A 27,717-nucleotide genomic window follows, 5' to 3' on the forward strand; every position below is an offset into this window, starting at 1 on the left:
TGGATTAGCATGCATTCACCACCATCCTGAAACTCCCTCCGTAATTTCCATTGTGGGTCTACATACACCAAATAGACTGCAGCAGCTCAAAAGGCAGCTCACAACCACCTTCTCAAAGGTAACTGAGGATGGACAATAAATGCTGGTGACACCCATGACTAAGAGTGAATATTATAAAAGAAAAAATATTCCTACCCTCCACTACTAACAGAGTGGTAACAGTGTGCATGATCTATAAGCTACATTGTATCAACTCAGAGCTCTTTCACAGCACTTTGCAAACCTGCAATCTTTATCACATTGAAGAATAAGGGCAGTAGGCACAAGGGAATGCCGTCATCTCCAAGTTTACCTCCAAATCATCCACCAATCTGATTTGGAGCTATAATTGCTGTTCCTTCACCGTCATACATCTTAATCCTGAAAATACCTTCCTAAAGTGGTTCAAGAAGATGGTTCAGCATAACTTTTGAAGGACAATTAGAAATGCATAATTAATGCTGATCTTGTCAGTGAGGCCCACGTTTCAAAAATATTTCAAAGATTAACTTCTTGAATGTTCAGACTGCGCATGTTTTTAAGAGTTTTCTCTTTTTAAAAAAAATGGTTTTAAAACACAAGCTTCTTCCCTTTTTCTCATTGCAAGTAGTTCAGACTTCAAACAGATCTTATCAGTGTAGCTCTTCCAAGGATGCAGTCAAAGCTCCTCCAGCTGATAGTACAGCACCTTCCTTTTGTTATAAACTTTACAATAGCTATGTTCCAGCTCCATTTGTATTATCTTAACTGGAGAATTATTTCATTCTTCTGATGGCATCAATAAATATCTGCAGCTGTACTCAAAGTACAAGGAGGAGGATTTTTCTTTGGTAAATCATCTCTCCTTTGCAAAAATTCCAATGCCCGATTTTTAATCAGCTTTACTGCGACAATGTTAACTATTGCCATATAATTTTTCAAGTTGTCAAGATTGAGCAAACTAACTGAACTAGCTGAAGAAAGTGATTTTTTAAAAAAAGACGGTTTGAAGTTGGCATATCTGCTTTAAAGCACTCATTCTGTGTCATGATGTCCAGTTTCTAACTCTCAGTCAAAGGTGTGTCGATTTTAGAAACCTGTAAGAGGATGCAAGTCCTGAAATGTTTACAATATCCCCAGATAAATACTGCATTCAAAAGGCAGTACAAATCCAACCTGGTCAATTACCACCCCATCAGTCTAAAATGATGGAAGGTATCACCAAACATTACTTGCTTCTCATTAACTCCACTGATGACTTTTTGGGTTCTGCCAGAACCGAGCAGCTCCTGACCTCATTATTGCCTTAGTTCAAACACAGACAAAAAGAACTAAAGTTCAGAGGTGAGATAAGAGTAACTGCCTTTGACATCAAGGGTGGATTTGAGACAGAGTGGCATCAAGGCGTCCGAGCAAAACTGCAGTCAATGGAAAGGAGGGAAAAACCATTCTACTGATTGAAGCCATGCTTGGAACAAAGGAAAATGTTTGTGGCCGTTGGAGGTCAGTCATCTCAGATCCAGGACACCTGCAGGTGTTTCTCAGGGTTGTGTCTTCGACCCAACCATCTTCACTTACTTCAATAACCTTTCTTTCATCATAAAATGTCAGAAGGAAGTGGTGGAGGCTAGTGCAATTACAATATTTAAAAGACATCTGGATGGGCTGTACATCTTTATGGCTCTAAGTGGGGATGTTCACTGGTTATTGCACAATGTTCAGTACCAGTCTTAACTCCTCAGATGCTGAAGTGGTCCATGTCTAGTTAAATTAGATTACTTAGTGTGGAAACAGACCCTTTGGCCAAACAAGTACACACCAACCCACCAAATCGCAACCCACCCAGACCCATTCCCCTACATTTACCCCTTCACCTAACACTATGGGCAATTTAGGGTGGCCAATCCACCTAACCTGCACATTTTCGGACTGTGGGAGGAAACCGAAGCACCCGGAGGAAACCCACGCAGTCAAGGGGAGAATTACAAACTCCACACAGAGTCGCCTAAGGCAGGAATTGAACCTGGGTCTCTGGCGCTGTGAGGCAGCAATGCTAACCATTGTGCCACCGTGCCGCCCCTTATGTCCAAACGCAGCAAGACCTGGATAACATCCAGGCCTGGGCTGACAAGTGAAAAAGTAACATTTGTCATACAAACACTAGGCAGTAATCATCGTCAAAGAATCTAACCATCACCCCGTTGACATTCAATTGCAATATTATCACTGAAACTCCCAAGAGACTATGTGTTACGATTGACCAAACACTGGACTGGAGCAGCCATACAAATGCAATGGCTACAAGAGCGGGTCAGACAATAGGAATACTGCAGAGTGTGACTTACATTCTGACTCCCCAAAGCCTATCCACAATCTACAAGACACGTGTCAGGAGTGTGATGGAATACTCCCCACGTGCATGGATGAGTGCAGCTTTAGGAACAGTCAAGAAGCTTAACTTTATCTGGGACAAAGCTGCAGTCTAAAGGAATGGCAATGATATTTCCAAGTCAGGACATTGAGTGATTTAAGGGGGAAATTGCAGGTGGTAGTGTTGTCTTGTATCTGTGGTCCTTGTCCTTCATGATGATAGTAGTCATATGTTGGGTTTTGCTTTTTAAGGAACCATGGTGAATATTACAGGGAGTCTTGTAGTTAATACACACTGCTGCTACTGAGCTTCAATAGTGGAAGCGAATTTGTGGAATATGGTGTTGAGCAGCAGGAAGGGAGATAAGGTACTTAAACAGAAACTAACTTGTTCATTTAAAAGAAAAAGCCTTCATTTGGAGTTAGGTGTTATTCATGCAAATATGAGTGTAAATCAGATATTACCACAGAAGAGATCAGAGATTCAAAGTCACATCCTACTAGTAAATGCTGAATATGCTGATCAGACACTCTGATCTATTTGCTGTATTAAAAAATTATTTGTAACTCAGTGAAATGCACATGCTCCATCTAAAAGGTACTCAACATCACTTAACGGATTGCCACATTTGGAGTCATAGAGATGTACAGCATGGAAACAGACCCTTCGGTCCAACCCATCCATGCCGACCAGATATCCCAACCCAATCTAGTCCCACCTGCCAGCACGCAGCCCATATCCCTCCAAACCCTTCCTATTCATATACCCATCCAAATGTCTTTTAAATGTTGCAATTGTACCAGCCTCCTCCACTTCCTCTGGCAGCTCATTCCATACATGTATCATCCTCTGCATGAAAAAGTTGCCCCTTAGGTCTGTTTTATATCTTTCCCCTCTCACCCTAAACCTATGCCCTCTAGTTCTGGACTCCCCCACCATAGGGAAAAGAATTTGTCTATTTATCCTATCCATCCCCCTCATAATTTTGCAAACCTCTATAAAAGGTCACCCCACAGCCTCCGACGCTCCAGGGAAAACAGCCCCAGCCTGTTCAGCCTCTCCTTATAACTCAAATCCTCCAACCCTGGCAATGTCCTTGTAAATCTTTTCTGAACCCTTTCAGGTTTCACAACATCTTTCCGATAGGAAGGAGACCAGAATTGCATGCAATATTTCCAACAGGGGTCTAACCAATGTCCTTGTACAGCCGCAACATGACCTCCCAATATACACAATTCTCTGACCGAGAAAGGAAAGCTTACCAAACGTCGCCTTCACTTTCCTATCTACCTGTGTCCGCACTTTCAAGGAGCTATGAACCTGTTTAATACAAGATTGATACACAGTAGGAAATGGCCACAATTTAAATAAAAACAGGTCAGAAATTTCTTATCCAAGTTAAGAAATTTAACTAATCTTTTATGGCTAAAAGATGCCAAAATATACACTGGGTTAATCATTAGAAAAGTTTTAATTTAATCCAATCAAAAACACAACATTTCTATCGCTACCTTGTTACACAAGAAATAATCTGCTCGGCTGCCATTTTACCTGTGCCAGGTCTTTTCCCTCACCTGTTCTTTCAGGGACTGCAGATGCCATGTGTTGTCAGTCCCTAAATGCCCTTCAGCTGATTGGCATGCTAGGCTAGTTCAGAAGGCAGTTAAGCGTCAACTAGATTGCTGTTGGTTTGGAGCCTTATGCAGACCAGATCACTTCATATGCACATTAAGTGAACCAGATGGGTTTTTATGAAACTCAATGAAAGTTTCCTGGTCACCATGACTAAGAATAGTTTTATGTTCCAGATTTAAATTCAGCAGCTGTCTAGTAGGATTTGAACCAGTCCTTTGGAACATTAGACTGGATCCGTGGATTACAAATCCTGGGACATTAATGCTTCATCACTGCCTCTTTAGTAGAGTTATCCATTTAAACCCACCTTGTGCATCTCCCTACAAACCAGTATCTTATCCCATTCAGGTGTTTATCCAATTATCTTCTGAAAATTAATGAATTTGTTTTCACCACTCATTTAGGCAATGCATTCCAGAGTTGTGATTGAAAGCAATGAGCTCATGAAAAGTTAATTTCTATTGTTTATCATATGCCGTTCACTTTACCTTTGTCTTCTAATTCATAGCTCTTTGGTCACAAGAAATAGCTTCCCCTTAGTGAGAATCTCATTCACAATTTCAAACATGCTGATCAAATCTCATAATTCTCTCTGTTCCAAAATGTACAACCCAAACTGTGGTAGCCAAACCAGAACACAACACTCCAACTGAGGTCTAATTGCTGTTATAAAACATATCCTCCCTGCACTTCATAAAACTTTTACAGTGCAGAAAAAAGCCATTCAGCTCATCAAGTCTGCACCAATACTCGGCACAACATTCCACCCAAACCACTCGCCCGCCCGCGCCCCCCCCCCAGCCCCGTGATCCCACATTACTATAACTAATTTCCTAACCTCCACTTGACTCTGAGAGTAATCAAGGATATCTTGTGCTTTTTAACAGACTTAAAGACAGCTTCAACAATTTGAGTACATATAACTCCAGGTCTCTCTACTCGTAGCCATAAGGATACAACAGGCAGCTATTCAAACCAAAGAATTTCTGTAGAGCAATCAGAGTCAGTTCCATTCCTACATACTATCCTTATATCCTGAAAAGTTTACATTCCTTAAGTGCCCATCCAAATTTCCTTTTGGAATTGATGATCATCTCCACTTTAACTAGCCTCAGATAGGAGGACTCACTCATTGTATAATAAATATTCTTTTGCACATTCCCCCTCAAACTGCTTGACAAAATCCCTAAACCAGTGTCCCCTAGACCTTGTACCATCAGCTTCCGTGAACAGTTAACTTCTTGTACCTTACTTGAACTTGTATACCTCAATAAGAATGTCCCCTAAAATGCTTTGTTTTAAGGTCAAGAACCCCAGTATCTCCAACCTATTCTTGTAGCTAGATCCCTCACCTCTGGAAAATTTCTGATGAATTTCCAGTACACCCTCACATCATGCATAGAATGCAGCCATAGAGAGCAGTTTATAATAAACATTAACTTTGCTACTTTTGTATACAACATCACTATTTATGAAGCACCAAAATCCATATGTATTGTTAACTATTCCCTCAATATGTTGTTCCACCAAAAAGTGTGCACAGGAAACCCTTCCTCACTACGATCTTGCATACCCATGATATTGTCGCTTACTAAACCTTCTGCCATGCTTTATTTTCTTAGATTTAAATCTCATCAACCACAATCAGTCAATCTGCTTGTCTACTCCTGCTGCAGTTGATAGGTATCATCTCCACTCTTTGCCAAACCGTCCAGGTTTTGGCAAATTTTAAAATTTCACTGTTTCCATACCCAAGATAGTTATAAGCTGTGGCCCTATGGTGTACACCACTGCCTACTATCCCTCAGTTAATATCAACCATTTACCACAACTCTAAACATAAACATGACTGGAGGTTACAGTGGGTCAGGCAGCACTCATGGAGAGAATGCTGCACATGGCAACAGAGAATGTAACTAAAAGAAAGGAATGGGGGTAGGTTCAAAATTTGAAGGTGTTGAATTCAATATTAAATCCAGAAGGTTGTAAAGTGCCTAGTATGAAGATGGGATCTTGCTCTTCCAGTTTGTACTGTGATTCATCGGAGCCTTGCAGCTTACCAAAAACAGACATATGGGCACGTGAGCAAGGACGCTGTGTTAAAGTGAGTGGCTATAGGAAGATCTTGCACAATGCTTGCACATTGACCAGAGATCTTCTACAAAGCCGTCACCCAGTCTGCGTTTGGTTTCCCCACTGTAGAGTAGGCTACATTGGATGAAGCGAATACAATAAACAAGATTGGAGGAGGTACAAATGAAAGGTGGTTTAGGCCCTTGGATGGTGAGCAGAGAGGTGGTGAAAGGGCAGGTGTTGTGGTTACTTGGGAAGGGAGGGTGGTGGAGGAATGGACTAGGGTGTCCGAGAGGAGACTATCCCTGCAAAATACTTCTCAAAGTTGACACTGACCTGTGAACCTCTGTTTTGTTAATCAGTTTTTCATGAAATACTTTGTCAAACCCTCTTAAAATCTACTTAGACAATACCCACAGTATTTCTCTTAACCTTCCAGACTACTCCAACAAAAATGTCATCAATCATAACATACCTTTTAAAAAGCCATGTGGTACTCTTTAACAAACTCAAACCTCTAAGTGCCTCTTTAGTTTTTTCGTTGATTATAGTTATAAAACCTCACCCCATCACCCACATGCACTTAAATCCTCCAATACTTTCCAGGAACATAGAGAGGACTAGATTATTATAGAAAGCCCATCCACCTTCTTCAACTGCATCTTCCTTCGGCAACCTGGGATTCAAGCCAGAAAGACCAGCCAACTTTATCCTCTCTACTTCCAGTAGAAATACATCCTGCCCATCAACTTTCATCCCATGCATTAGCTCTACTATCTCCCATTCAACAAATATTAGTTTCAGCACCCTTTTAGAAAACAGTAAAACAAAATACTCAGTAAATATCTTGCCATGATTTGCATCTTTAAGTACAAAGCAGATACTTTGTTCATAATTGGTTCCAACCCACCTCTTATTCCCCTTTTACAATTTAGATGGTGATAGAGTGTTGCATTCACTTTTATAGGGATGAAAGTCATAAAAGTCTGAAAATTTTGTGATGAGGAATCATAAATCAATTTTGAGCACAAAGCTTCAAAGTGACTGCAGGGTGAGGAGTCAGAAAATTGTCACACATTTTGTGATCTGTAATGAATGCAAATTATCCTGGGCTACTTCAAGTGGATAGAAATATTAATTTCCCTTTGCTTACCTTCTATTATCAAGACTGTGGACCCATGTACCTGCATTAATTCAGCAAAGTGACTACACTATTTCAGAAGTCAATTCAGTTAGTGTATTCATGTAAAATATGTCCATAATAACAAGAGAATACAGAAATGCTGATTATGCATGTGAAGCAAAATAAGGGACTATATAGTAGGGAAGTAGTAAAACATTTCAAAAGTTAAACTTGCAGGTACAAAAGTCTGAATTCTGCCCAAAAGTTGAAACTTCTCAACCAACTGTTTGATTCTTATCTTCACTCTCTGCCAGTTTTACTTGCCTCGTCATTTTTTTCTGTCAACCTATCATACTTGGTGTGGCTCTTTTTTTTTTTAAAAAGATTCCCTACAGTATGGAAACAGGCCCTTCAGCCCAACAAGTCCACACCAACCCTCTGAAGAATAACCCACCCAGACCTATTTCCCCTACATTTACCCCTGACTAATGCACTTATCACTACGGGCAATTTAGCATGGCCAATTCACCTGACTGCACATCTTTGGACTGTGGGAGGAAACTGGAGCACCCGGAAGAAACTTACGCAGACATAGGGAAACACAGACAATCACCAGAGGCTGGAATCAAACCTGGGTCCCCGGCGCTGTGAGGCAGCAGTGCTAACCAGTGGGTGATCGTGTCGCCCCTTGCCTGAAGTATTCACCTGCTATGCATCACCAACCTTTTTTTGTATCATCCGATTCTCTACCTCCCTTTTCCTGCACACCCTTTAAAAGTTGCACAATTACCTGTTGCGTCTGCCCGTTTTATCTGCTTATCCAGGTCCTCCCGAAGCTTGTTCCCACTCTTCTCATTATTTACTACATATCGATATTTCACGTCCACCTGCAAGCTTTGAAGTTATTCCCTGTATACCCAAAGCTAGGTCATTAATTTAAATCACAAAGATCAGTGATCCTAATATCAATGCCTGGAAAATAATGTTTCCAGCCAATGCTGCTGCCATATTGCCACCATCTATTTATCGCATTTAATCAAGTTCATGTAAAAGCCAATCCATGAACTTTAGTTTATAATTTTGCAGTTGATCAGAAAGTTCAAGTAAAAGTTGACATAAAGTCTATCGGTTGTTCTGATGCTCTTCCTTTCCCAGGACTTCCAGGTCCTTTCTCACACAAAACAAAGCAGTGGCAGTCAGGAGATAGTGTTGAGGAAAGGCCTACCATCAATCTGCTTGTCCACCAGGAACTGCATAAACTGATGTCCAAGTAACATCACCTTCATGGACAACCTAAACCACAGTGCTCCCAAGGAGGCACAACCACAACTGAGTAGCCTAATGATCTCAACCTACTGACCTAAGCTCAACAAGTTAAACACAATTTTTACAACTGTGGCTGACCAGTCCTCACCAGAGGGACTCATCCAAATCATACAAACAGGCTATAGACAAATGGTCAATTAACAGATTCAATTAATTAGGCAATCCATCTATAGAACACTAACATAGGCCCAATCAAGCACACGTGCAATCTCCTCAAAAATATTACTGATGTGAAGTCAACCCTTAGCTTTTCACTTAAATTCTTAAAAATACAATTACATAATTATCTACACAGTTAATCACATGGGCTTTAATTTTGTTAACAAGTCCATATGCTACTTTGTCAAATGCCCGTTAGATGCCAACATTATCGACCACACTCCTCCAATAACACTATTGCCTCAAAGAAATCACTCAGGTAAGTTAAACACAATTTGCCTTTAACAATTCATACTAACTTTAATTTATTTTACACTAATGTTCCCCTAACTCTCCATTAGGTCGCCTTCATTACCTTTTTTGTTAAAAGGTATAAACATTTACAACTCTTCAGCCCTTTGGCATGATCTACATATTCATGCTGAATTGAAAAACTGTAATCTCTGCAATTCCTATCCTTACTCTATGCAGTAATCGAGGATGCATCCTAGCCAAACCACATGACTTTCTGCTTTGAATCTTCCATAAGTAGATGAAGTGTGCGTGTGGATTCATTGAATGATACAACATGGAAATAGCACATTTTCTGTGGAGTACTACGAGTGTTTTTTGACGTGGAGCGCGACACTGCAAAATGATCGTCATGATCAGAGTTGATTAGGCTAATTAAAATTCAGCTACCATAATCCTCAAAATAAATGGTTAGCAAAACTCGTTTTGGTGCGGGAATACAAACAGGGCTTTACTGGGGCTTTCCAAAGGGAAGTGTGATGCACCAAACTGATCACCATGACTTCCAACCATAATCCCTAGATTTAGAGGAATTTCCACTGCATCAATTTTTTTTAAGCACTGCATTAGCCATTATGGACTGCACTTGGAACAATGCCAAGTGCAGGAATGGTCTAAGTAAGAAAACAATTAAAATTTCAAAATTACTGATGGCAGAAAGCTGCAATAGGAGTGCATCACTTGCTTTTCCCAATGAAGGGTTCTTTTCAATCAATATTTGAAGAAAATGGAGCATATTTCTTCCAGACAGCCAAGAAGAAAGATTACAAACAAATTACTGCAGATGCTGGAATCTGTACTGAAAACAACAGATGCTGAAGACCACAGTGGGTCAGGCAAGAACATGGAGGAATATCTGTGACAATATCATAGTTCTATGCAACACTGCTGCTGTTTCTGCTGCAACACTTTATCTTCCTGTTACAGATGTGGATCATTTTTAAACTGGCCCGTACTTCATTGGCTATGTGAGTAATCCTTGGTAGTTGATTTAGACATAGTACATGCAAAGTTAGACAAACGTACACAAGTGTAATCTGACTAAAGTGTGAATTCTTTGCTTTGTTTGTGAGAGGCACCTTGCAAGGCAGGATGGAGAGGCTAAACTACTCATGCAGAGCTAAGAGGCCAAATGAGCAAATTTCACAGAAAGATGGTATTGAGGCATCTCCTGCACAATACCTGACCAACAGCAGGGACTTGCACCAGAGAATATATCTGGCCCAAAACCATCTGCAACTTGGTGAAAAGTGAGGCCTTGGAGGACTGAAGAATTGCTAACAATGTCCCCTTATTTAAGAGGAATTGCAGAGATAATCCAGGTAATTACCAGTGAGCCTGAAATCAGTGGTCAGGAAGCTGCTGGAGAAGTTACTGAGGAATAGAATCTATTCCCATTTGAAAGAAAACGGACATATCAGTGATAGGCAACATGGTTTTGTGCAGTGAAGATCATGTCTTACCAACCTAATAGAATTCTTTGAGTGATTGATGAGGGATGGGCTGTAGATGTCATATACATGGACTTCAGGAAGGCGTTTGATAAGGTTCCCCATGGTAGGCTCATGGGGAAATGAAGTTGTATGGGGTTCAGGGTGTACTAGTTAGAATGATAGAGAACTGGCTGGGCAACAGGAGAAAGAGAGTAGTAGTGGAAGGGAATTTCTCAAAATGGAGAACAGTGACCACTGGTATGCCACAGGGATCCGTGCTAGGACCACTGTTATTTGTGATATAAGGAAGGCATAAGTGATCTGATTAGCAAATTTGCAGATGACACTAAGATTGTGGAGCAGCAGATAGTGAAGGGGACTGTCAAAGAATGCAGCAGAATATAGATAGATTGAAGACGGAGAAATGGCAAATGGAATTCAATCCGGGCAAATGCGCGGTGATGCATTTTGGAAGATCCAATTCATGAGAGAACTATACAGTAAATGGAAAAGCCCTCGGAAAAATTAATGTACAGGGACATCTGGGTGTTAAGGTCCACTGTACCTTGAAGGTGGCAACACCGGTTGCTAAAATTGTCAAGGCGGCATACGGCACGCTTTCCTTCATCAAATGGGTATTGAGTACAAGAGTTGGCAGCTCATGTTACAGTTGTGTAAGACTTTGGTTCGGCCACATTTGGAATACTGCGTACAGTTCTGGTTACATTACCAAAAGGATGTGGATGCTTTGGAGAGGGTGCAGAGGAGGTTGACCAGGATGTTACCTGATATGGAGGGCATGAGCTATGAGGAGAGGTTGAATAGATTAGGATTATTTTCATTAGAAAGACAGGGATTGAGGTGAGACCTGATTGAGGTCTACAAAGTCACAAGGTACAGACACAGTGGATAGCAAGAAGTTTTTTCTCCAGAGTGGGGGACTCCATTACTATGGGTCAAAAGTTCAAGGTGAGAGGGGAAACGTTTAAGGGAGATATGCATGGAAAGTTCGTAACGCAGAGGATGTTGGGTGCCTGGAACGTGTTGCTAGTGGAGGTGGTAAATGCGGGCACAATAGCGTTATTTAAGATGTATCTAGACAGATACATGAATGGGCAGGGAGCAGAGGGATACTCATCTATGGAAAATAGTCAACAGGTTTAGATAGAGGAACTGGATCAGCTCAGACTTGGAGGGCCGAAGGGTCTGTTCCTGTGCTGCAATTTTCTTTGTTCAAGCTAATGCTCAAGCAATACAGCAGGTAGGGATGCCACAAGGCCACGAACAATAACTATGTCAACATGCATACAGTATGATGTGGTATTTATAAGGCCTAAAGCTCATGAGATAGAACAGAAGGGCAAGGCAAGACAAAATGATCGCCAAAGTGTGAGGCTGCTAGACAGAGACAGCAACACAGCAGTCTCAAGCAGGGGATGCATGATGCTTTGTGGGCACAAGTGCTAACAGATCTCATTTAGTGTAAAAACTTAACACCACAATTTTGATCCAATAGACCAACAGGCCATTGACACTTTTAAGCATTTCCTCCTCATCCATTATCATCCTATCCAACACTGATATTCCTCTTAGTGCCACACTGCTGCATTCTCATTTACTGGTGACCGATACAAATTAGTAATTTAGTATCTGAGCCTGCATGTGTTTTCCCAAAGTAATAGATGCAATTGCTTGTTTCTTTTAAATCAGGAACAGCACGGCTACATTTCAAGTCCACCCCGACGTTGTTCAAAGAAAGTGACGGTCAGCTGTCTTTTCAGTGACATAGCTTGAGCTTAATCCAGAGAGTATTAAGAGTGAAGCAGTGAGAGGCCAAAGTTACATTTGGTTAAACTACGTAGCACTACCAGATTCATCACCATACCCTCTCCCCAACAGCACTACCAGATTCATCACCACACCCTCTCCCCAACAGCTCCACCATTGCTAACATCCCTTTCAAGATGACAGAAACTCAACTACGAATTTGGAATTTCATGACAAAACATTTTTTTTAAACACACAGCTCACCAATTGTCATACAGTGAATTGTGATGGCAAATGAGACAGCCAGTCAGCTCAAAGGGAAAACAGATGTAATGTACTCCTTTAATCTCAACCAATGTCCTCCACCTCCATGCACAGATTATCCCCTTAGTCTCCAGTGGGTCCTCTTTTTCCCTGTTTCCCATTTCCCTTCATATACTTACAGATTACCTTGAAATTCGCCAATATCTTACACTCCTTCTTTGCTGTCTTAATTGCTTTGAGATTCTCCTGCACTTTCTATACTCCACTGAGGAGGTTGTTGATTTGTTCCCTTAAAACCCCCTCTTTTCCTATTAACAAGTCCTGAACATTCCTGGACATCCAGGATTCTCCGGGTTTGTTGCTCCTACGTCATAGTCGAAAGGGCCTATACTCTTACCAATTCTATTTGGACACGCCCCATTTTCTGCTGCAGAACTATCCAGAAGTAGCTGTTCCAGTCTACTTTGGCCAAAATCTTGCCTGACTGAAATAAAATCTACCTTCTCCCACTCAAAAATTCTCTTTTTTTTTAAAAACAGACCATCTTTTTCCTTTTCCTCAAGAAACATGAAACACATGGTGTTGTGTTCGTTAGCACTGAAATGCTCTCCCATTGGAACACCTGTTCAACTTCATTCCTCATAATTAAGTCCAACATTGCACTGTCCTTGTTGGGCTTTCTACATGGTGATATAAGCAGCTATCCCAATACACTGCAAGAAATCTCTCCCCACTAAACAGTCACAACTATCCCAATTAATGTTGGGAAAATCCCCTAATGCAATTACCCTATTATTGTTTTACACATCTAATGTCTACATATCAGCTCTTCTATTGTCTGCTTGCTGTTTGGGACCCTATAATGCATTCCTAACTGCATAATTAACCCCTTTCTATGCCTAAGCTCTATCCACAAGGACTCATTTGAAGTCCCTTCCAAGGTATCATCCCTCCTTACTGCAATAACTGACTCCTTAATAAATACTTTAACAATACTCCTTTTACACTCGCCGCCCCCCCCCCGTCCTGCCCGAAGATCTTATACCCCAGAGTTGCCTCGCCCTCCCTCAACCACATCTGTTAGGGCAACATCACAATTCCACATGTCAATCCAGGCTCTTAACTCATCTATTTTACCGATAATATGCCTCACGTTGAAGTAGGGGCCATCTAGTCTTGCCTTATTCCCTTTAAGCTCAACATGGCTGAACTCCTTGGGCCTTGGTTCCTTTACTGAAGTATGATGTGCACTTATTTTATGAACATTCCGATTCCCTCGCCCTGCCAAGTTTGTTTCAATTCGCCCCAACAGCATAAACAAACCCACCGACCCAAGATGGATTTCTTTTAACTCAACCCATTTAGCCACATTACTTCTGTCCTTTGTATTCAAGCCTGAATTGTTTACAAATCTGTTGTATGCCTTTCAGAAGTCCATGCACATCAGTTCAACCTCTTCACAGAACTTCATTACTCTATATAATCAAATTGCTCAAGTCTTTAAATATATAAAGAATGCATGGACCAAAGATAAAGTATTGTAACATTTAGAATACCAATTTTTTACAGTGAAATAAACAAAAAGCATGCAAATTATCAAATGTTTATTTTCAAAGAAAAATGTACAACAAACCTTTCTGGTATCTTAAGTGAAAGAGAATATCCTTGCGAGAAATAATATTGTTTTGTAAATAAGTAGATTTTAAATTAAATTGCTACATTGTTAGTTGAACGTAGCTGAAGTGTGAAAGTACTGATTGTGTTTTGATAAATATTGTAGTAAACTGTTGCCCTTCGAGAGGAGATACATTTGTATACTGAAATACCCAAATAGTATACACAGTTATTCTGTGCATCCTTATTTTAGCATTTACTTCAATCATATTCCGTTGTTTTAGAGTAGTGGTCCATTGCCAGTATCAATTCAGTAAATTATCTGAGAGCATTACCTGATTTTTTTTTTGTTTCAAACCCACCCCACCCCACAGGCCTTTGTTCAAAACAGTGATGCCTTTTTTAAATAACTGACGCATCATTAATAATGCATCCAATATTTCTCTTCCCTTTGATATAGAGTAGATCCACAGGAATAAACAAAGAGAATCATTTGAACCAATCTGTGAATAAATCATGGGATTTCATAGAAGTAACAGTTCAAAAATATCCTTTGGGCACAACTTGACTACAAGAGTGTTATGCTCCACATTTGCCTCCGCTCCTAAGATTCCACTCGTGTTCTCCTTGTGCTTCATTTGCTTTCCCTTAATTGCATTTATGTTATTTATCTCAATCACTCCATTTGCAATCAAGTTCTACTTTCTAGCCAATCTCTGGGAAGATGGGAACTCTCCTGAATTTATTGCATGACTTATTAGTTATTGCCTTATATTTACAATGCATATTTATGGATAACTACAAATGCAGAAATTATCTGTTTAATAACCCTAACACACCTCTTCCTATTTAAAATGGCAGTAGGACCCCCCCCCCCCAAAAAAAAGCAACAGCCATGAGCAATATTTTCTGTTCATCAGCAAATATGAGTACAGGAGTTGGGAGGTCGCGTTGCAGCTCTACAAGATGATGGTTAGGCACAAATCTTGCATGCAGTTCTGGTCTCCTTTCTATTGGAAGGATGTTGTGAAATGTGGAAGGGTTCAGAAAAGATCTACAAGGGTGTTGCCAGGGTTGAAGTATTTGAGCTACAGGCAAGACTGAATAGTCTGGGGCTGATTTCCCTAGAGTATCAAAGTCTGAGGGGTGACCTTATTGAGGTTTATAAAATCATGATGGGCATAGGTAGGATAAATAGACAAAGTCTTTTCCCTGGGGGTGGGGGCGTCCAGAACAGAGGGCATAAGTTTCAAGTTAGAGGGGAAAGATATAAAAGGGACCCAAGAGGGTGGTGAGTATATGGAATGAGCTGCTGGAGGAAGTGGTGGAAGCTGGTACAATTGCAACATTTAAAAGGCACTTGGATAGGTATGTGAATAGGAAGGGTTTAGAGGGATAAGGGCCAAACGGCTAATAGGACTAGATTAGTTTAGGATATCTGGTCGGCATGGATGAGTTTGACTGAAGGGTCTGTTTCTGTGCTGTATACCTCTATGACTCTGATTTTACATAAGGGTGTTCCACAATACCATATCCTACAGCACATTATTCAAGTGGCCACTGATTCTGTTCATAGCTTGATTTTTGGTTAAGATAGGAAAAAGAAGAACAGAAACAAGGTTGCTTTCCCTCTCCTCTCAATATAGCAACAACCATTAGTTTAGGAGGTGCCTTCTGTAAACATTAGCATGAAGTACACACTTCTCCACAGAATCTCCAATGCTTTCTTAATTACAATAAAAAGAGCTGTAGATTTTTATTTCCTACTTCTGAGAAAATAAACCTTCCAACAATGTCATATTCCAGAACTTGAAAGGGATATAATACGCATTCTCAACTAGTGGTAGCAGAATTTAAATAGAAGTTTAATATGACACATATGTTGGGTAAGAGACACACTGCTGCCTCTGACACCCACACTCCCTAATTAAACATCTAATTTTCTTCATTTTAAAATTAAAGGAAAGTCTGCATCAAACAAAAATATATACTTTCAAAGCAGCAAATGAAATTAGCTGAAGTGAGTAAAATTGAAATGAAACATGATGACCCTATACATTAATTCTGCCTCTCTTTTCAGAGATGCTGCATCATCTGGATCTATGTAACATTTTTTGTTTTGAAGTAAAAACTTAGGTTGCAGACATGGGACATTTTCTGGCTTTTGACATTCTAAACCACAAATAAAGTTATATAAAGCCCATGCATTAGTACGATATGGCCTGAAGTAATATGATATTTTACAATCTGTCAAAGATACTGCAAATAATGAACACATATATAATGATAGCTTGACTATAATTGTGTTTTATTTACCAGCAAAATAAATAAATTCCACAAAAAAAAACATCTGGGGTCAGTTTAAACTCGGTCAGAGCAGCAATAGGAGGAGTGTGGAATGAAGCTGAATCCAGAAGGAGAGACAAAGTCAAGGGTCAGTGATGGGTTTGCTGTTTAGGGACCAACTGTAAAGACTGGGTAATATCTTTAATTTTATGGTTTGGTCAAAAAATGTGGTGCTGGAAAAGCAAAGCTGGTCACGCAGCATCCGAGAAGTAAGAGAGTTGTGGTTTGTAGTTTGACGAGAATTGAGTGAGAGAAAGAAATCTGCTTTTGGTGAGTAGCAGACAAGTTTAGGTAACTGGTTCCTAGTTTAACATTTGTGGTTGATAAGGTTCATAGTGGGAAAACTCTACCCCACGGAATTCTCCTCCTGCAACATGTGGGAAATCAGTACCCTTAGTGGCCCGACTGATCATATGAAGCAGCCAGAGCTGCAGATGGTCTCACTATGGAGCATCCGTGATGCTGAGGACGTCATGAATAGCATGATTAGCATCTACAAGTAAGGGCTCCACAGGCAGAAAAGCGTGACCACCAGAAAGACTCAAGTGTGGGTAGGAGGTGCAGGAGCTTTCTGGGGTCATTCCCCCCTCGAACAGATATAAATTTTGGATACTGTTGAGGAAAACCCCTCTCAAGGGAAAGCAGCAACAGCCAAGTTTGTGGCACCACGGTTGGCTCTACTGCACAGCAACACAGGAAGACGACTGGGAGAGCTTTGGTGATAGGGAACTCAATTCTAAGTGGAGAAACTCAACTGGAACAGGTCAGAGGCAAGGAATACTGTAGTGGGTAAATCACCTTCCCACTCCCCACAGCGCATTCAGCGTCGACAAGGCACAAGTCAAGAGTGTGATGGAATACACCCAATTTGCCTGAATGAATGCAGCGTTGACAACATTCAAGAAGCTCATTTGATTGGCACATCCACAAGCAGCCACTCCCTCGACCAATGCTCAATAACAGCCGTGTGTACTATCTACAGGATGCACCGTCATAATTCACCGAAGATCCTTGCATAGCATCTGCAAGGACAAGGACAGCAGATACATGGGAACACCACGACCTGCTAGTTTCCCTCCAAGCCATTCACCAACCTGACTGGGAAATAGATCGCCATTCCTTCATACTCACTGGCTCAAAATTCTGGAATTCCTTCCCGAAGGGCATTGTGGGAAAACCCACAGCAAATGGATTGCAACAATTCAAGATGGCAGCTCACCACCACTTTCTCAAGGGCAACTAGGATGGGCAAAAATTGCTGGCCGGCCAGCCAGGAGCACACACAAATGAGAAAAAGATGGCTCTGCAGCAACAGCAAAGACTCTCAAATGGTATGTTGCCTCCCTGATGCCAAGGTCAGGGACGTTCCAGAGTGGCTGTGTGACATTCTGAAAGGAGACAGTGAACAGCCAGCTGTCATGGTACATCAGTACCAACAACATGAATTTTTAAAAATAAAGTCCTGCAACAGGAATTGAAAGAATTAGATATTGATTAAAGATGAAGACTGCTAAAGTTGTAATCTCTGGATTACTTCCAGCGCCACATGGTACTGAGTCTGGAAATAGGAAGATAAATCAATAGACAATAGGTGCAGGAGTAGGCCATTCTGCCCTTTGAGCCTGCACCACCATTCAATATGATCATGGCTGATCAACCTTAATCAGTATCTTGTTCCTGCCTTAGCTCCATAACCCTTGATTCCACTATCCTCGAGAGCTCTATCCAACTCTTTCTTAAATGAATCCAAAGACTGGGCCTCCACTGCCCTTTGGGGCAGAGCATTCCACACAGCCACCAGTCTCTGGGTGAAGAGGTTTCTCCTCATCTCTGTCCTAAATGGTCTACCCCGTATTTTTAAGCTGTGTCCTCTGGGTCGGCACTCGCCCATCAGCGGAAACATGTTTCCTGCCTCCAGAGTGTCCAATCCTATATAATCTTATATGTCTCAATCAGATCCCCTCTCAGTCTTCTAAACTCAAGGGTATATAAGCCCAGTCGCTCCAGTCTTTCAGTAGAAGGTAGTCCCGCCATTCCAGGAATTGACCTCGTGAACCTACACTGCACTCCCTCAATAGCCAGAATATCTTTCCTCAAATTTGGAAACCAGAACTGCACACAATACTCCAGGTGTAGTCTCACCAGGGCCCTGTACAGCTCAGAAGAACCTCTTTGCTTCTATACTCAATCCCTCTTGTTATGAAGGCCAGCATGCTATTAGCCTTTTTCACTACCTGCTGTACCTGCATGCTTACCTTCATTGACTGGTGTACAAGAACACCCAGATCTCTTTGTACTGCCCCTTTACCTAAATTGATTGGATCTGACCACTCACCTAACCTGTCCAGGTCACCCTGTAGTCTCCTAACATCCTCCTCACATTTCACCCTGCCACCCAGCTTAGTATCATCAGCAAATTTGCTAAAGTTATTACTAATACCATCTTCTATATCATTAATATATATTGTAAAAAGCTGCGGTCCCAGCACTGATCCCTGCGGTACCCCACTGGTCACTGCCTGACATTCCGAAATAGAGCCGTTTATCACTACTCTTTGTTTCCTGTCAGCCAACCAACTTACAATCCAAGTTAGTACTTTGTCCCCAATACCATGCGCCCTAATTTTGTTCACCAACCTCCTATGTGGTACTTTATCAAAAGCTTTCTGAAAGTCCAGGTACACTACATCTACTGGATTTCCCTCGTCCAGTTACATCCTCACAAAATTCCAGAGGATTAGTCAAGCAGGATTTCCCCTTCATAAATCCATGCTGACTCTGACCTATCCTGTTACAACTATCCAGATGTGTAGTAATTAACTCCAGCATCTTTCCCAACACTGAGGTCAGACTAGCTGGTCTATAATTTCCTGCTTTCTCTCTCCCACCTTTCTTAAAAAGTGGTACATTAGCCACCCTCCAATCCGCAGGAACTGATCCCAAATCTATCAAACTCTGGAAAATAATCACCAAAGCATCCACACTTTCTCGAGCCACCTCCTTCAGTACCCTGGGATGCAGACCATCAGGCCCTGGGGACTTATCAACCTTTAGACCTAACTGTCTCTCCGACACCAATTCCTGGCAAAAATAAGTTCAGGTCCTTCAGCCACTTACCTCAGGGAGATTGCTTGTGTCTTCCCCAGTGAACACAGATCTGAAGTACCATTCAATTCTTCTGCCATTTCTTTGTTCCCCATAATATATTCCCCTGTTTCTGTCTTCAAGGGCCCAATTTTAGTCTTAACCGTTTTTGTGCCTTTCACATACCTAAAAAAGCTTTTACTATCCTCCATTATATTTTTGACCAGTTTACCTTCGTACCTCATTTTTTTCTCTGCGTATTTCCTTCTCAGTAATCCTCTGTTGTTCTTTAAAAGCTTCCCAGTCCTCCGTTTTCCCCATCTTTGTTAATGTTATACTTTTTCTCTTCTAACTTTATGTGTTTCTTAAATTCCCTCGTCAGCCACGGCCACCATGCCTCCTCCTAGGATCTTTCTTCCTTTCTGGAATGAACTGATCCTGCATCTTCTGCATTATACACGGAAATATCTGCCATTGTTCCTCCACTGTCATTCCTGCTAAGTCATATGAATGTGTGGCCAAATGGATGGTATAGGAGGGAAGGATTTAGATTTTGGGATCATTGGGACAGCTTCTGAGGTAGGCGGGAGCTGTGCAAGCAAGATGGGCTGCACCTGAATTGGAATGGGTCCAATATCCTTGCCAGAAGGTTTGAAATTGATCTGGAAGGGGGAGGGTGCACAGAGTAAATGAAAAGTCAGGAGCAAGGTCCAACCAGATAAAGGAGGAATATTAGGTTGGTCCAGTAAGCACACTAAGGCACATGGGAGATCTAGAAAGCTAAAGTCTATCCATTTAAATACAAGAACCTTGACTAGCAAGGCAGAACTTACAGTTTTGATCAACAGGTGTGAATATGATATTGTTGCAATCACAGTCATGTCTGAAGGAAAGACAGCACTGGCAGCTCAACATTCAAGTGTATAGAGGTTTCAGGCACAGTGAGAGAAATAAGCTAGATAAGGGAGGCATTATTGATCAAGGAAACCATCATGGGACCACCTGGGTATAGCTCAGAAATAAAATAAAGGGGTGATTAAGTTGCTGGGATTATACAACAGGCCTCCCAACAGACAGGAGATAGAGCAGATATGTAGGCAAATCACAGAAAGGTACAAGAGAAACAGGGTTATAGTTGTAGGGTACTTGAACTGTGCTAACATTAACTGGGATCAGAGTAAAACAGTGTGGTGCTGGAAAAGCACAACAGGTCAGGTAGCATCTCAGGAGCAGGACAGTCGACATTTCAAGCATAAGCTCTTCATCAGGAAACATCTCCCAATTAACCGGGATCACCTTAGTGGGAAAGGATTAGATATGGTGGAATTTTTAAAGTGCATTTAGGACAGCTTTTTGTGTCAATATGTAAATAGTCCTACCAGAGATTGGCAGTGCTAGACCTATCCTAGGGAATGAAGCCGGTCAAGTGGTTGAAGTTTCAGTGGATGAGGATTTCAGGATAGTGGCCATAACTGAATTTCAAAGTCATTATGGAAAGGGATGAGGACAGCGCAGAAGTTGTGTTTAAATTGGCGGAAGGCAGACCTCAGTATCATTAGTCAGGACCTGACAAACAAAGACTGCGACCAGCTTTTTGCAGGTAAGTCTACATTTGGAAAATGGAAGTTGTTTTTTTAAAAAGTAGTATAATGTGAATTCAGATCCAGCATTTTCCTCTTATGGGAAGGACCAGGGAACCTTGGAGATCAAGAGATATCAAGAGTTTGATAAAGAAGGAAGCTTATTTAAAGAGCTTTAAACACAGGTGAAATCCTTCAAAAGTATGAAGGGTGTAGTGCTTAAAAAAGAAATTAGGAGGGCAAAGAGGGGCCACAAAATATCTTTGGCAGATGGGATAAAGGAAAACCTGAAGGCTTTCTAAAAGTTAAAAGATTACCAGTGAAGAGTGGAACCTATTAGAAACCAAAGGGGCAACCTATGTGCGGAGCCAATGAGTGCGAGTGAGGTCTTAAATGAATACTTTTCATCTGTACTCACAGAGGAGAAAGAGTGTAGCTGGGGATTGCAGCTGGAATGGTGAGGTTCCAGAGAACATTAAAATTAATAGGACGCATCAGATGCTTTATATATGGGTATACAGACACAAAAATCCCTTGGTCCTGATGAGATGTATCCCAAGCTGCCACAGAGGCAAGGGAAGAGATTGCTGGGGTTCTGGCAGATACTTCACTAGCCACAGGTGAACTGCCAGATGACTGGAGGATAGCTAATGTAATTCCTTCATTCAAAAAGGGCAACAGGAACAAGCCAATGAATTATAGACCAATTAGTTTGGTCAAAGTTAGAGGAGTTATTGGAAAAAAATCTTAAGGACGGGGCAGCATGGTGGCTCAGTGGTTAGCAATGCTGCCCCACAGCACCAGGGACCCGGGTTTGATTCCCAACTCGGACGACTGTCTGTGTGGAGTTTTCACACTCTTCCCATGTCTGCGTGGGTTTCCTCCCACAATCCAAAGATGTGCAGGTCAGGTGAACTGGCCATGCTAAATTGCCCATAGAAGCAACTACAGCAACCATCATTGTGTCACAGGACCACAAATTCACAAAACGTACGGCAATATGAGAGCAATGTATAACAGTATCATGTGACTGAAGCCTAAGAACAGCTATATTTAAATGTATAAATGTTCAGGTATGTATTTCTGAGAATTTGTAATGGTCATATTCAACCTGCAAGGGGAGTGGTGTGGTACTGGGTTGGGAATTTAGGTAAAATAGTCAGTAGATTATTGAAAACATCTTATTGCTTGGTGACTGGAAACTTGAATTTACATAGATCACAGGATATTATAGAGGCAATACCCAGCTGCAGGAGTTAACATATTTAGGGTGTGCCACATTCACATCACTCAGCTGTTTCACTCAAATGGGGTGGCATGGCGGCTCAGTAGTTAGCACTGCTGGCTCACATTGCCAGGGACCCAGGTTCAATTCCAGCTTCGGGCGACTGGCAGCATGGGGTTTGCATATTTTCCCACTGTCTGTGTGGGTCCCCTCCATGTGCTCTGGTTTCCTCAGTCCAAAGATGTACAGGTCAGTTGAAATGGCCAAGCTAAATTGCCCATAGTGTGAGGTGCATTAGTCAGAGGGAAACTGGTCTGGGTGGGTTACTCTTCGGAGTGTCGGTGTGGACTTGCTGAGCTTAAGGGCCTGTTTCCACACTGCAGGGAATCTTTAAAAAATTAACCAATACTTGGAAAGGCAGGGATTAATCAGAGATTGACAGAATTTGTTGGATGGAAATCCTGTCTAACTAAATTAATTGAGTCTTTGAAAAGGTGACAAAATATACTGATGAGGTTAGTGCAGCTGATGCGGTTTACATGGACTTCAGTAAGGCCTCTGGACAAGGTGCCACATGGAATGCTCCTCTAAAAGGTAAAATCCAAAATTGGCTGTGATGAAATGTTTCAGCTATGAGGAAAGACTAGATAAGCTGGGTTTATTTTCATTGGAGCAGAGGAAGCTAAAAGGTGATCTGATTGAAGTATACAAAGTTATGAGAGGCATAGGCAGAGTAGAGAGATAGAGAATCTCTTCCCCATGGCAGACATGTCTAAGACTAGAAAGCAGATGTTGAAGGTGAGGATTAAGTGTTTAAAGGAGATCTGATAAAGAAATTTCCACCTGAGAGGAAAGCATCTCAACATTTATGAAGCATCTGTATGAATACTTAAAATGTCAGGGCATAGTATGGCTACGGACAAAGAGCAGGTAAATGGGATTAGTGTAGTTTGGTGTTTTTTGGTTGACATAAGCACAGTGGGCTGAAAGTTCTGTTTCTAGACTCTGTAACAACCCATTTTCATGACTTAATCTCTCACCCCATGAACTTACTTAAATTATGAGGAAGAAGCAAAAAAGCCCCACAACAATGATTTCTTGTTTGCTTGATGACAAGCTGCTGAAATATTTTGCCAAAGCATTGCAAGGTCAGATCTCAGAAGTCAGTGAACAAAGTAGCCAGATGCTGAAGTTGCAAGAAAGCCAGAAAAAGTTCTGAATGGCCCAGTCAGCAATTTTCCACCAAGGATGGCGAATACAAGAATATTGTTTCTGACAAATCATACCTGTGGGTGCAATTCAATTCAATATCTGAAGAGAGAAAAAAAAAGGACAGTGTAGGTATAGAAATCAGGGAGGAGGACCATAATATTACAAATTAGCGTTGTAGATTTAGAAGATTATTTTCAGCAGGTTTAAAAGTGGATAAATCCCCAGGCTTAAGATGACATGAATCCCAGACTGTTGTGGGAAGCAAGTGAAGAGATCGCAAAAATGTGGACATTAATTTTCAAGTCCGCTCTGGCCACAGGAAGGGTACCATCAAACTGGGGGACAGGTTTTTCCAAGAAGGGTGGTAGGGATAAATCAGGAAACTACACCCGTGATCTAATAGCTGTGATTAGGAAACTATAGGAAAAAATAGAGGGATAAAATTAATCTCCACTTGGAAAAGCAAGGACTAATCAAAGATTTGATAGTATTTGGTGAGGAAGTAACTAGGTGTATAATTAAAGGTAGTGCAGCTAATGTAGTCTCCATTAAGGCTCTTGACGAGGACACACGTAACAGACTGAATAAGAAGCTAAGAGCCCATGGGTCTCAAGGCAATTTGTAACATTGATCCAACATTGGCATGGTGGCACGAAGCAGAGGGTGATGCTCAAATGCAATTTGTGATGGAACCCTATGCCCAGTGGCATTAACACAAGATTCAGTGCTGGATCCCTTGTTTTTTAATGATCCATACATAAATGCAGAAATTAAATCACAAAGTTTGCAGATGACATGAAAATTCTTGGTGTGGTAAATAGCAAGGAGGAAATCCTTAACGACAGAATGATATAGATGTACTGGACGGATGGTAAATCAGTGGAAAGCAAAATCCCAAAAAGCTTGAGATGATACCTTTGAGAGGACTAACAAGGCAAGGAAGTACACATTAAATGTTAGTACCCTAGGAAATACAGATGATCAGAGGGATCTTGGATGTGTATGTCCAGAGAGCCATGAAAACAGCAGGATAGGTAGGCAAGGTGGTTAAGAATGCATATGGGATACTTTCCTTTCTTAGTAAAGGCAACGAATACAAGAGAAAGTCAGTTATAATGGAGTCTATTATATTAGTAATGCCACAGCTGAAATACTGTACAATTCTAGTCATCACACAACAGGAATGGTGTGATTACACTGGGGCTTATGCATAAGAAATTCATTAGGATGTTGCCCTGGTTGAAGCAATTCAGCTATAAAGAGAGACTAGATAGGCTGTGTTGTTTTCCATACAGCAGAGAAAGACGAAGAGGGATCTGATTGCAGTATAAGGTTCTGAGCGAATAGACAGGGTAAATAGAGTGAAACTTGTCCTCTTAGTAGAGGGATTAGTGATGCTGGAAGAGCACAGCAGTTCAGGCAGCAGTTGCTCGTTGGATGCTGCCTGAACTGCTGTGCTCTTCCAGCACCACTAATCCAGTATTTGCTTTCCAGCATCTGCAGTCATTGTTTTTACCTCTTAGTAGAGGGGTCAATAACCAAGGGAAGTTTTATGTTAAGGAAAAGGAGGCTTTGAGGGGATTTGAGCATGTTTTTCATCCAGAAGGTTGTAGGTAGTTGGAACTCATTGTCTAAAAAGGGTGGTAGAGGCAAGAACACTCAAGACACTTAGGAACTATTTAGACAAACACTTGAAACAAGTGCTGGAAAATGGGATTAGAATACGTAGATGTTTGATATCTGGCATGGACACGATGGGCCTCTTTCGGTGCTTTTAAAATCTCAATGACCCTCGAGAACGAGAGGTAATAGTTTTAGGCTAAGGGTGGCATTTTTAAAAGAGACGAGGAAGTATTATTTCTCTCAAAGGGTTATGTATCTGTGGAATTCACTATCCCAGAGTACAATGGATGCTGGGACACGAAATAAATTTGTGGAGATAGATTTTAAATTAGTAATGGGCTAAAGGGTTTCAGACAACAGGTAGGAAAGTAGAGATGAGATCAACCTTGATCACATTCAATGGTAGAGCAAGTTGAGGGGCTGAATTGCCTACTTCTAACTCCTGGTATCTTACAATAATACTTGCAGGTCCATTATGTCCAATTATAAAAGCAAACAAACCTAAAATAGCAATATAGTGTTGGAGACAAATATGTTTTGATGTTTTTCAGTGATGTTTTACACCGAAGTTTGGATCTTCTGCTGACATTAGTATCCACATTAATATTTACTGTAATGTAGAATTTGCTGTAGTGTTGAACTGTATTAGTTACTAGGCACTGAGAAGCTCGTTCGATATGCACAGCCACAAATCTAACACTAAAGTAGATTTACATCTGACTGCTGTAGTGCATTAAGTACAGAACACATTTCAACTGCTTACAAACTCGACAATAAAGCGTCTAATACCTGGAGTCTCCACTGCTGTTACTGACGCTGTCCTCGTCACCGTGACCCTCCATTTCCAGGGCTGAAAAGGAAACTATCACAGGAAAACCTTCACTGAAGCTTGGAAACTTCTAAGATCCTCCTCCGAAACAAAAAAAACTTATTTATCGTTCCAAAGTGATTCTGAAACTTCCGCTTATCCTCCAAATGAAAATCCCACGTTTCTGTAGGAAGAGACATTTAGGACTTTAGGATTCGACCGTCTCAAATTACAGATGAGCGCGGATCGCGTATTATGACACAGTAATCTCTGTCTGACAAAACCAAGTCACTGGCATCGATTGTGAGCATACAGGTCATGGGGGGGGGGGGGGGGGAATGTGCTGCTTTCGTTTATCGATCGATTCCAATTGTCTAGGTTTCGTTTTCATATGGTGCGAGGATACCATGCCGACTCTTGACTGCGACTTGCTGAATAAATGTAATTGTAAAAGACAATCTCGATAATCGCAACAAATGACCACATTGTAAATGTCGTTTCCACCATTAATGTCTAACGAAAATAGTCATTTTGCAGGAGAACAGCAATACCACATTCGCTCGTCATCGAGCACAGCTTCCCCGATTCCGGGCAAGAAAACAAGACAGACAAAAAGGTGGCGTGGAGACAAAAATCTCAGAACGGGGTTTGGGGGGGCGGGGGCGGGGTGTTTTATATCGTTTTTGTAAACGCCTGCAGTCTTTCTTTAAAAACATCGTGGTGTAATATCGGCGCGGTTGTACGCTGGGCCTTCGGTAGCCAACAAAGCGCCTTCCTGGGTCAGGCAGTGTGATTACCGTGTACATCCATCTCCAGGCCCGGGGGCTGGGGCCTAGTGCGCTGTAGAGCGGCTGGTGATGGTCGGGGCAGACACACAGAGAGTGTGTGTGGGTGTGGGTGTGTGAGCTTGTGCCTTCCCCCCCCCCCCCCCCGGAGCACAAGGCCAAGGAGACGCTTTGCAGCTGATGGAATGTGCGCGAGCCGTGTTGGGGCACGAGAGCCGGCGCGTTCCATTCGAACGCCCACCCTCCCCCGGCCGAACGCTGGCCCGGAGCTCGCGCCCCACTCCTCCAGTTCCATCTGGCTGCTCCCTGTCCCTCCGTCTGCGTGAACCGGGGGAGGGGGAATCGGAGGTAAACTCCAGCAGGAAGCGAGGAAGAATATTGCTCACCCGGCGCCTCTGGTTCTTCTCCTTATCTGCCGTGTCCCTGTTTCTACTTTGTTTTTGTTTTCCTTCGTATTATTTCTCCCTCTTTATTGTTCAGTTGGACTGTCGACCACAACAGTCTTGTTTTTTAGTTTTGTGGACCCAATACCCCCTGTACACATCCACTATAGTCTGTCCCTGCCGGTAGGCACCGCCGCCATGACTCGCGTTCACACTTCGGGCCAGGACGGGACGGTGACGGGCTAGGCAATGACGTCACCCGCACGCCGAGGGACGGAGCCACTGCCCGGGGCTGACAGGCAGGGGCGGGGCTGCAGGCTCCAGCAGCCAAACATTAACTCGCAAGACAGTGCCAGCAACATCCAACTTTACTCTCTCATAACCCTGCACGGAAATATTGCAAACTGATAGGGGGGGGGACAAAAGTATTTAAAATAGGCGCTGGTAACACGTCTTTTAGGGGCACGGATCCCCAAGTCGAATTCCACACCCATGTGAGTCATTGCCACCTGCACAGATATCGAATTCAGCTGCTGCACCTCAAGATTTCATCGTTGCCAATTCCCCCCCCCCCCAAAAAACAAATGTAATGTACCA

At 41.9% G+C, this 27,717-nt stretch overlaps 1 protein-coding gene across 2 annotated transcripts in view; it reads right to left on the minus strand.

Moving 5' to 3' along the window:
- The window catches only part of chd1 (chromodomain helicase DNA binding protein 1), a 187,965-nt gene extending 160,597 nt beyond the window's left edge, over positions 1 to 27,368 (minus strand). Inside the window, exons 1-2 of one of the 2 annotated variants that reach the window (XM_072583580.1) lie at positions 27,124 to 27,368; positions 25,934 to 26,136 (exon numbers count right to left, since the gene is read on the minus strand). In XM_072583580.1, coding sequence (XP_072439681.1) covers positions 25,934 to 25,986 — 53 coding nt within the window. In that variant the 5' untranslated portion in view covers positions 25,987 to 26,136; positions 27,124 to 27,368. Of the gene's footprint in view, positions 1 to 25,933; positions 26,137 to 26,749; positions 26,850 to 27,123 lie in introns of those variants that run through there. The other variant, XM_072583589.1, reaches the window with a different exon arrangement.
- Between the last annotated feature and the right edge of the window lie 349 nt (positions 27,369 to 27,717).

The sequence above is a fragment of the Chiloscyllium punctatum genome, chromosome 2, assembly GCF_047496795.1.
Source record: "Chiloscyllium punctatum isolate Juve2018m chromosome 2, sChiPun1.3, whole genome shotgun sequence".
NCBI lineage: Eukaryota > Metazoa > Chordata > Chondrichthyes > Orectolobiformes > Hemiscylliidae > Chiloscyllium > Chiloscyllium punctatum.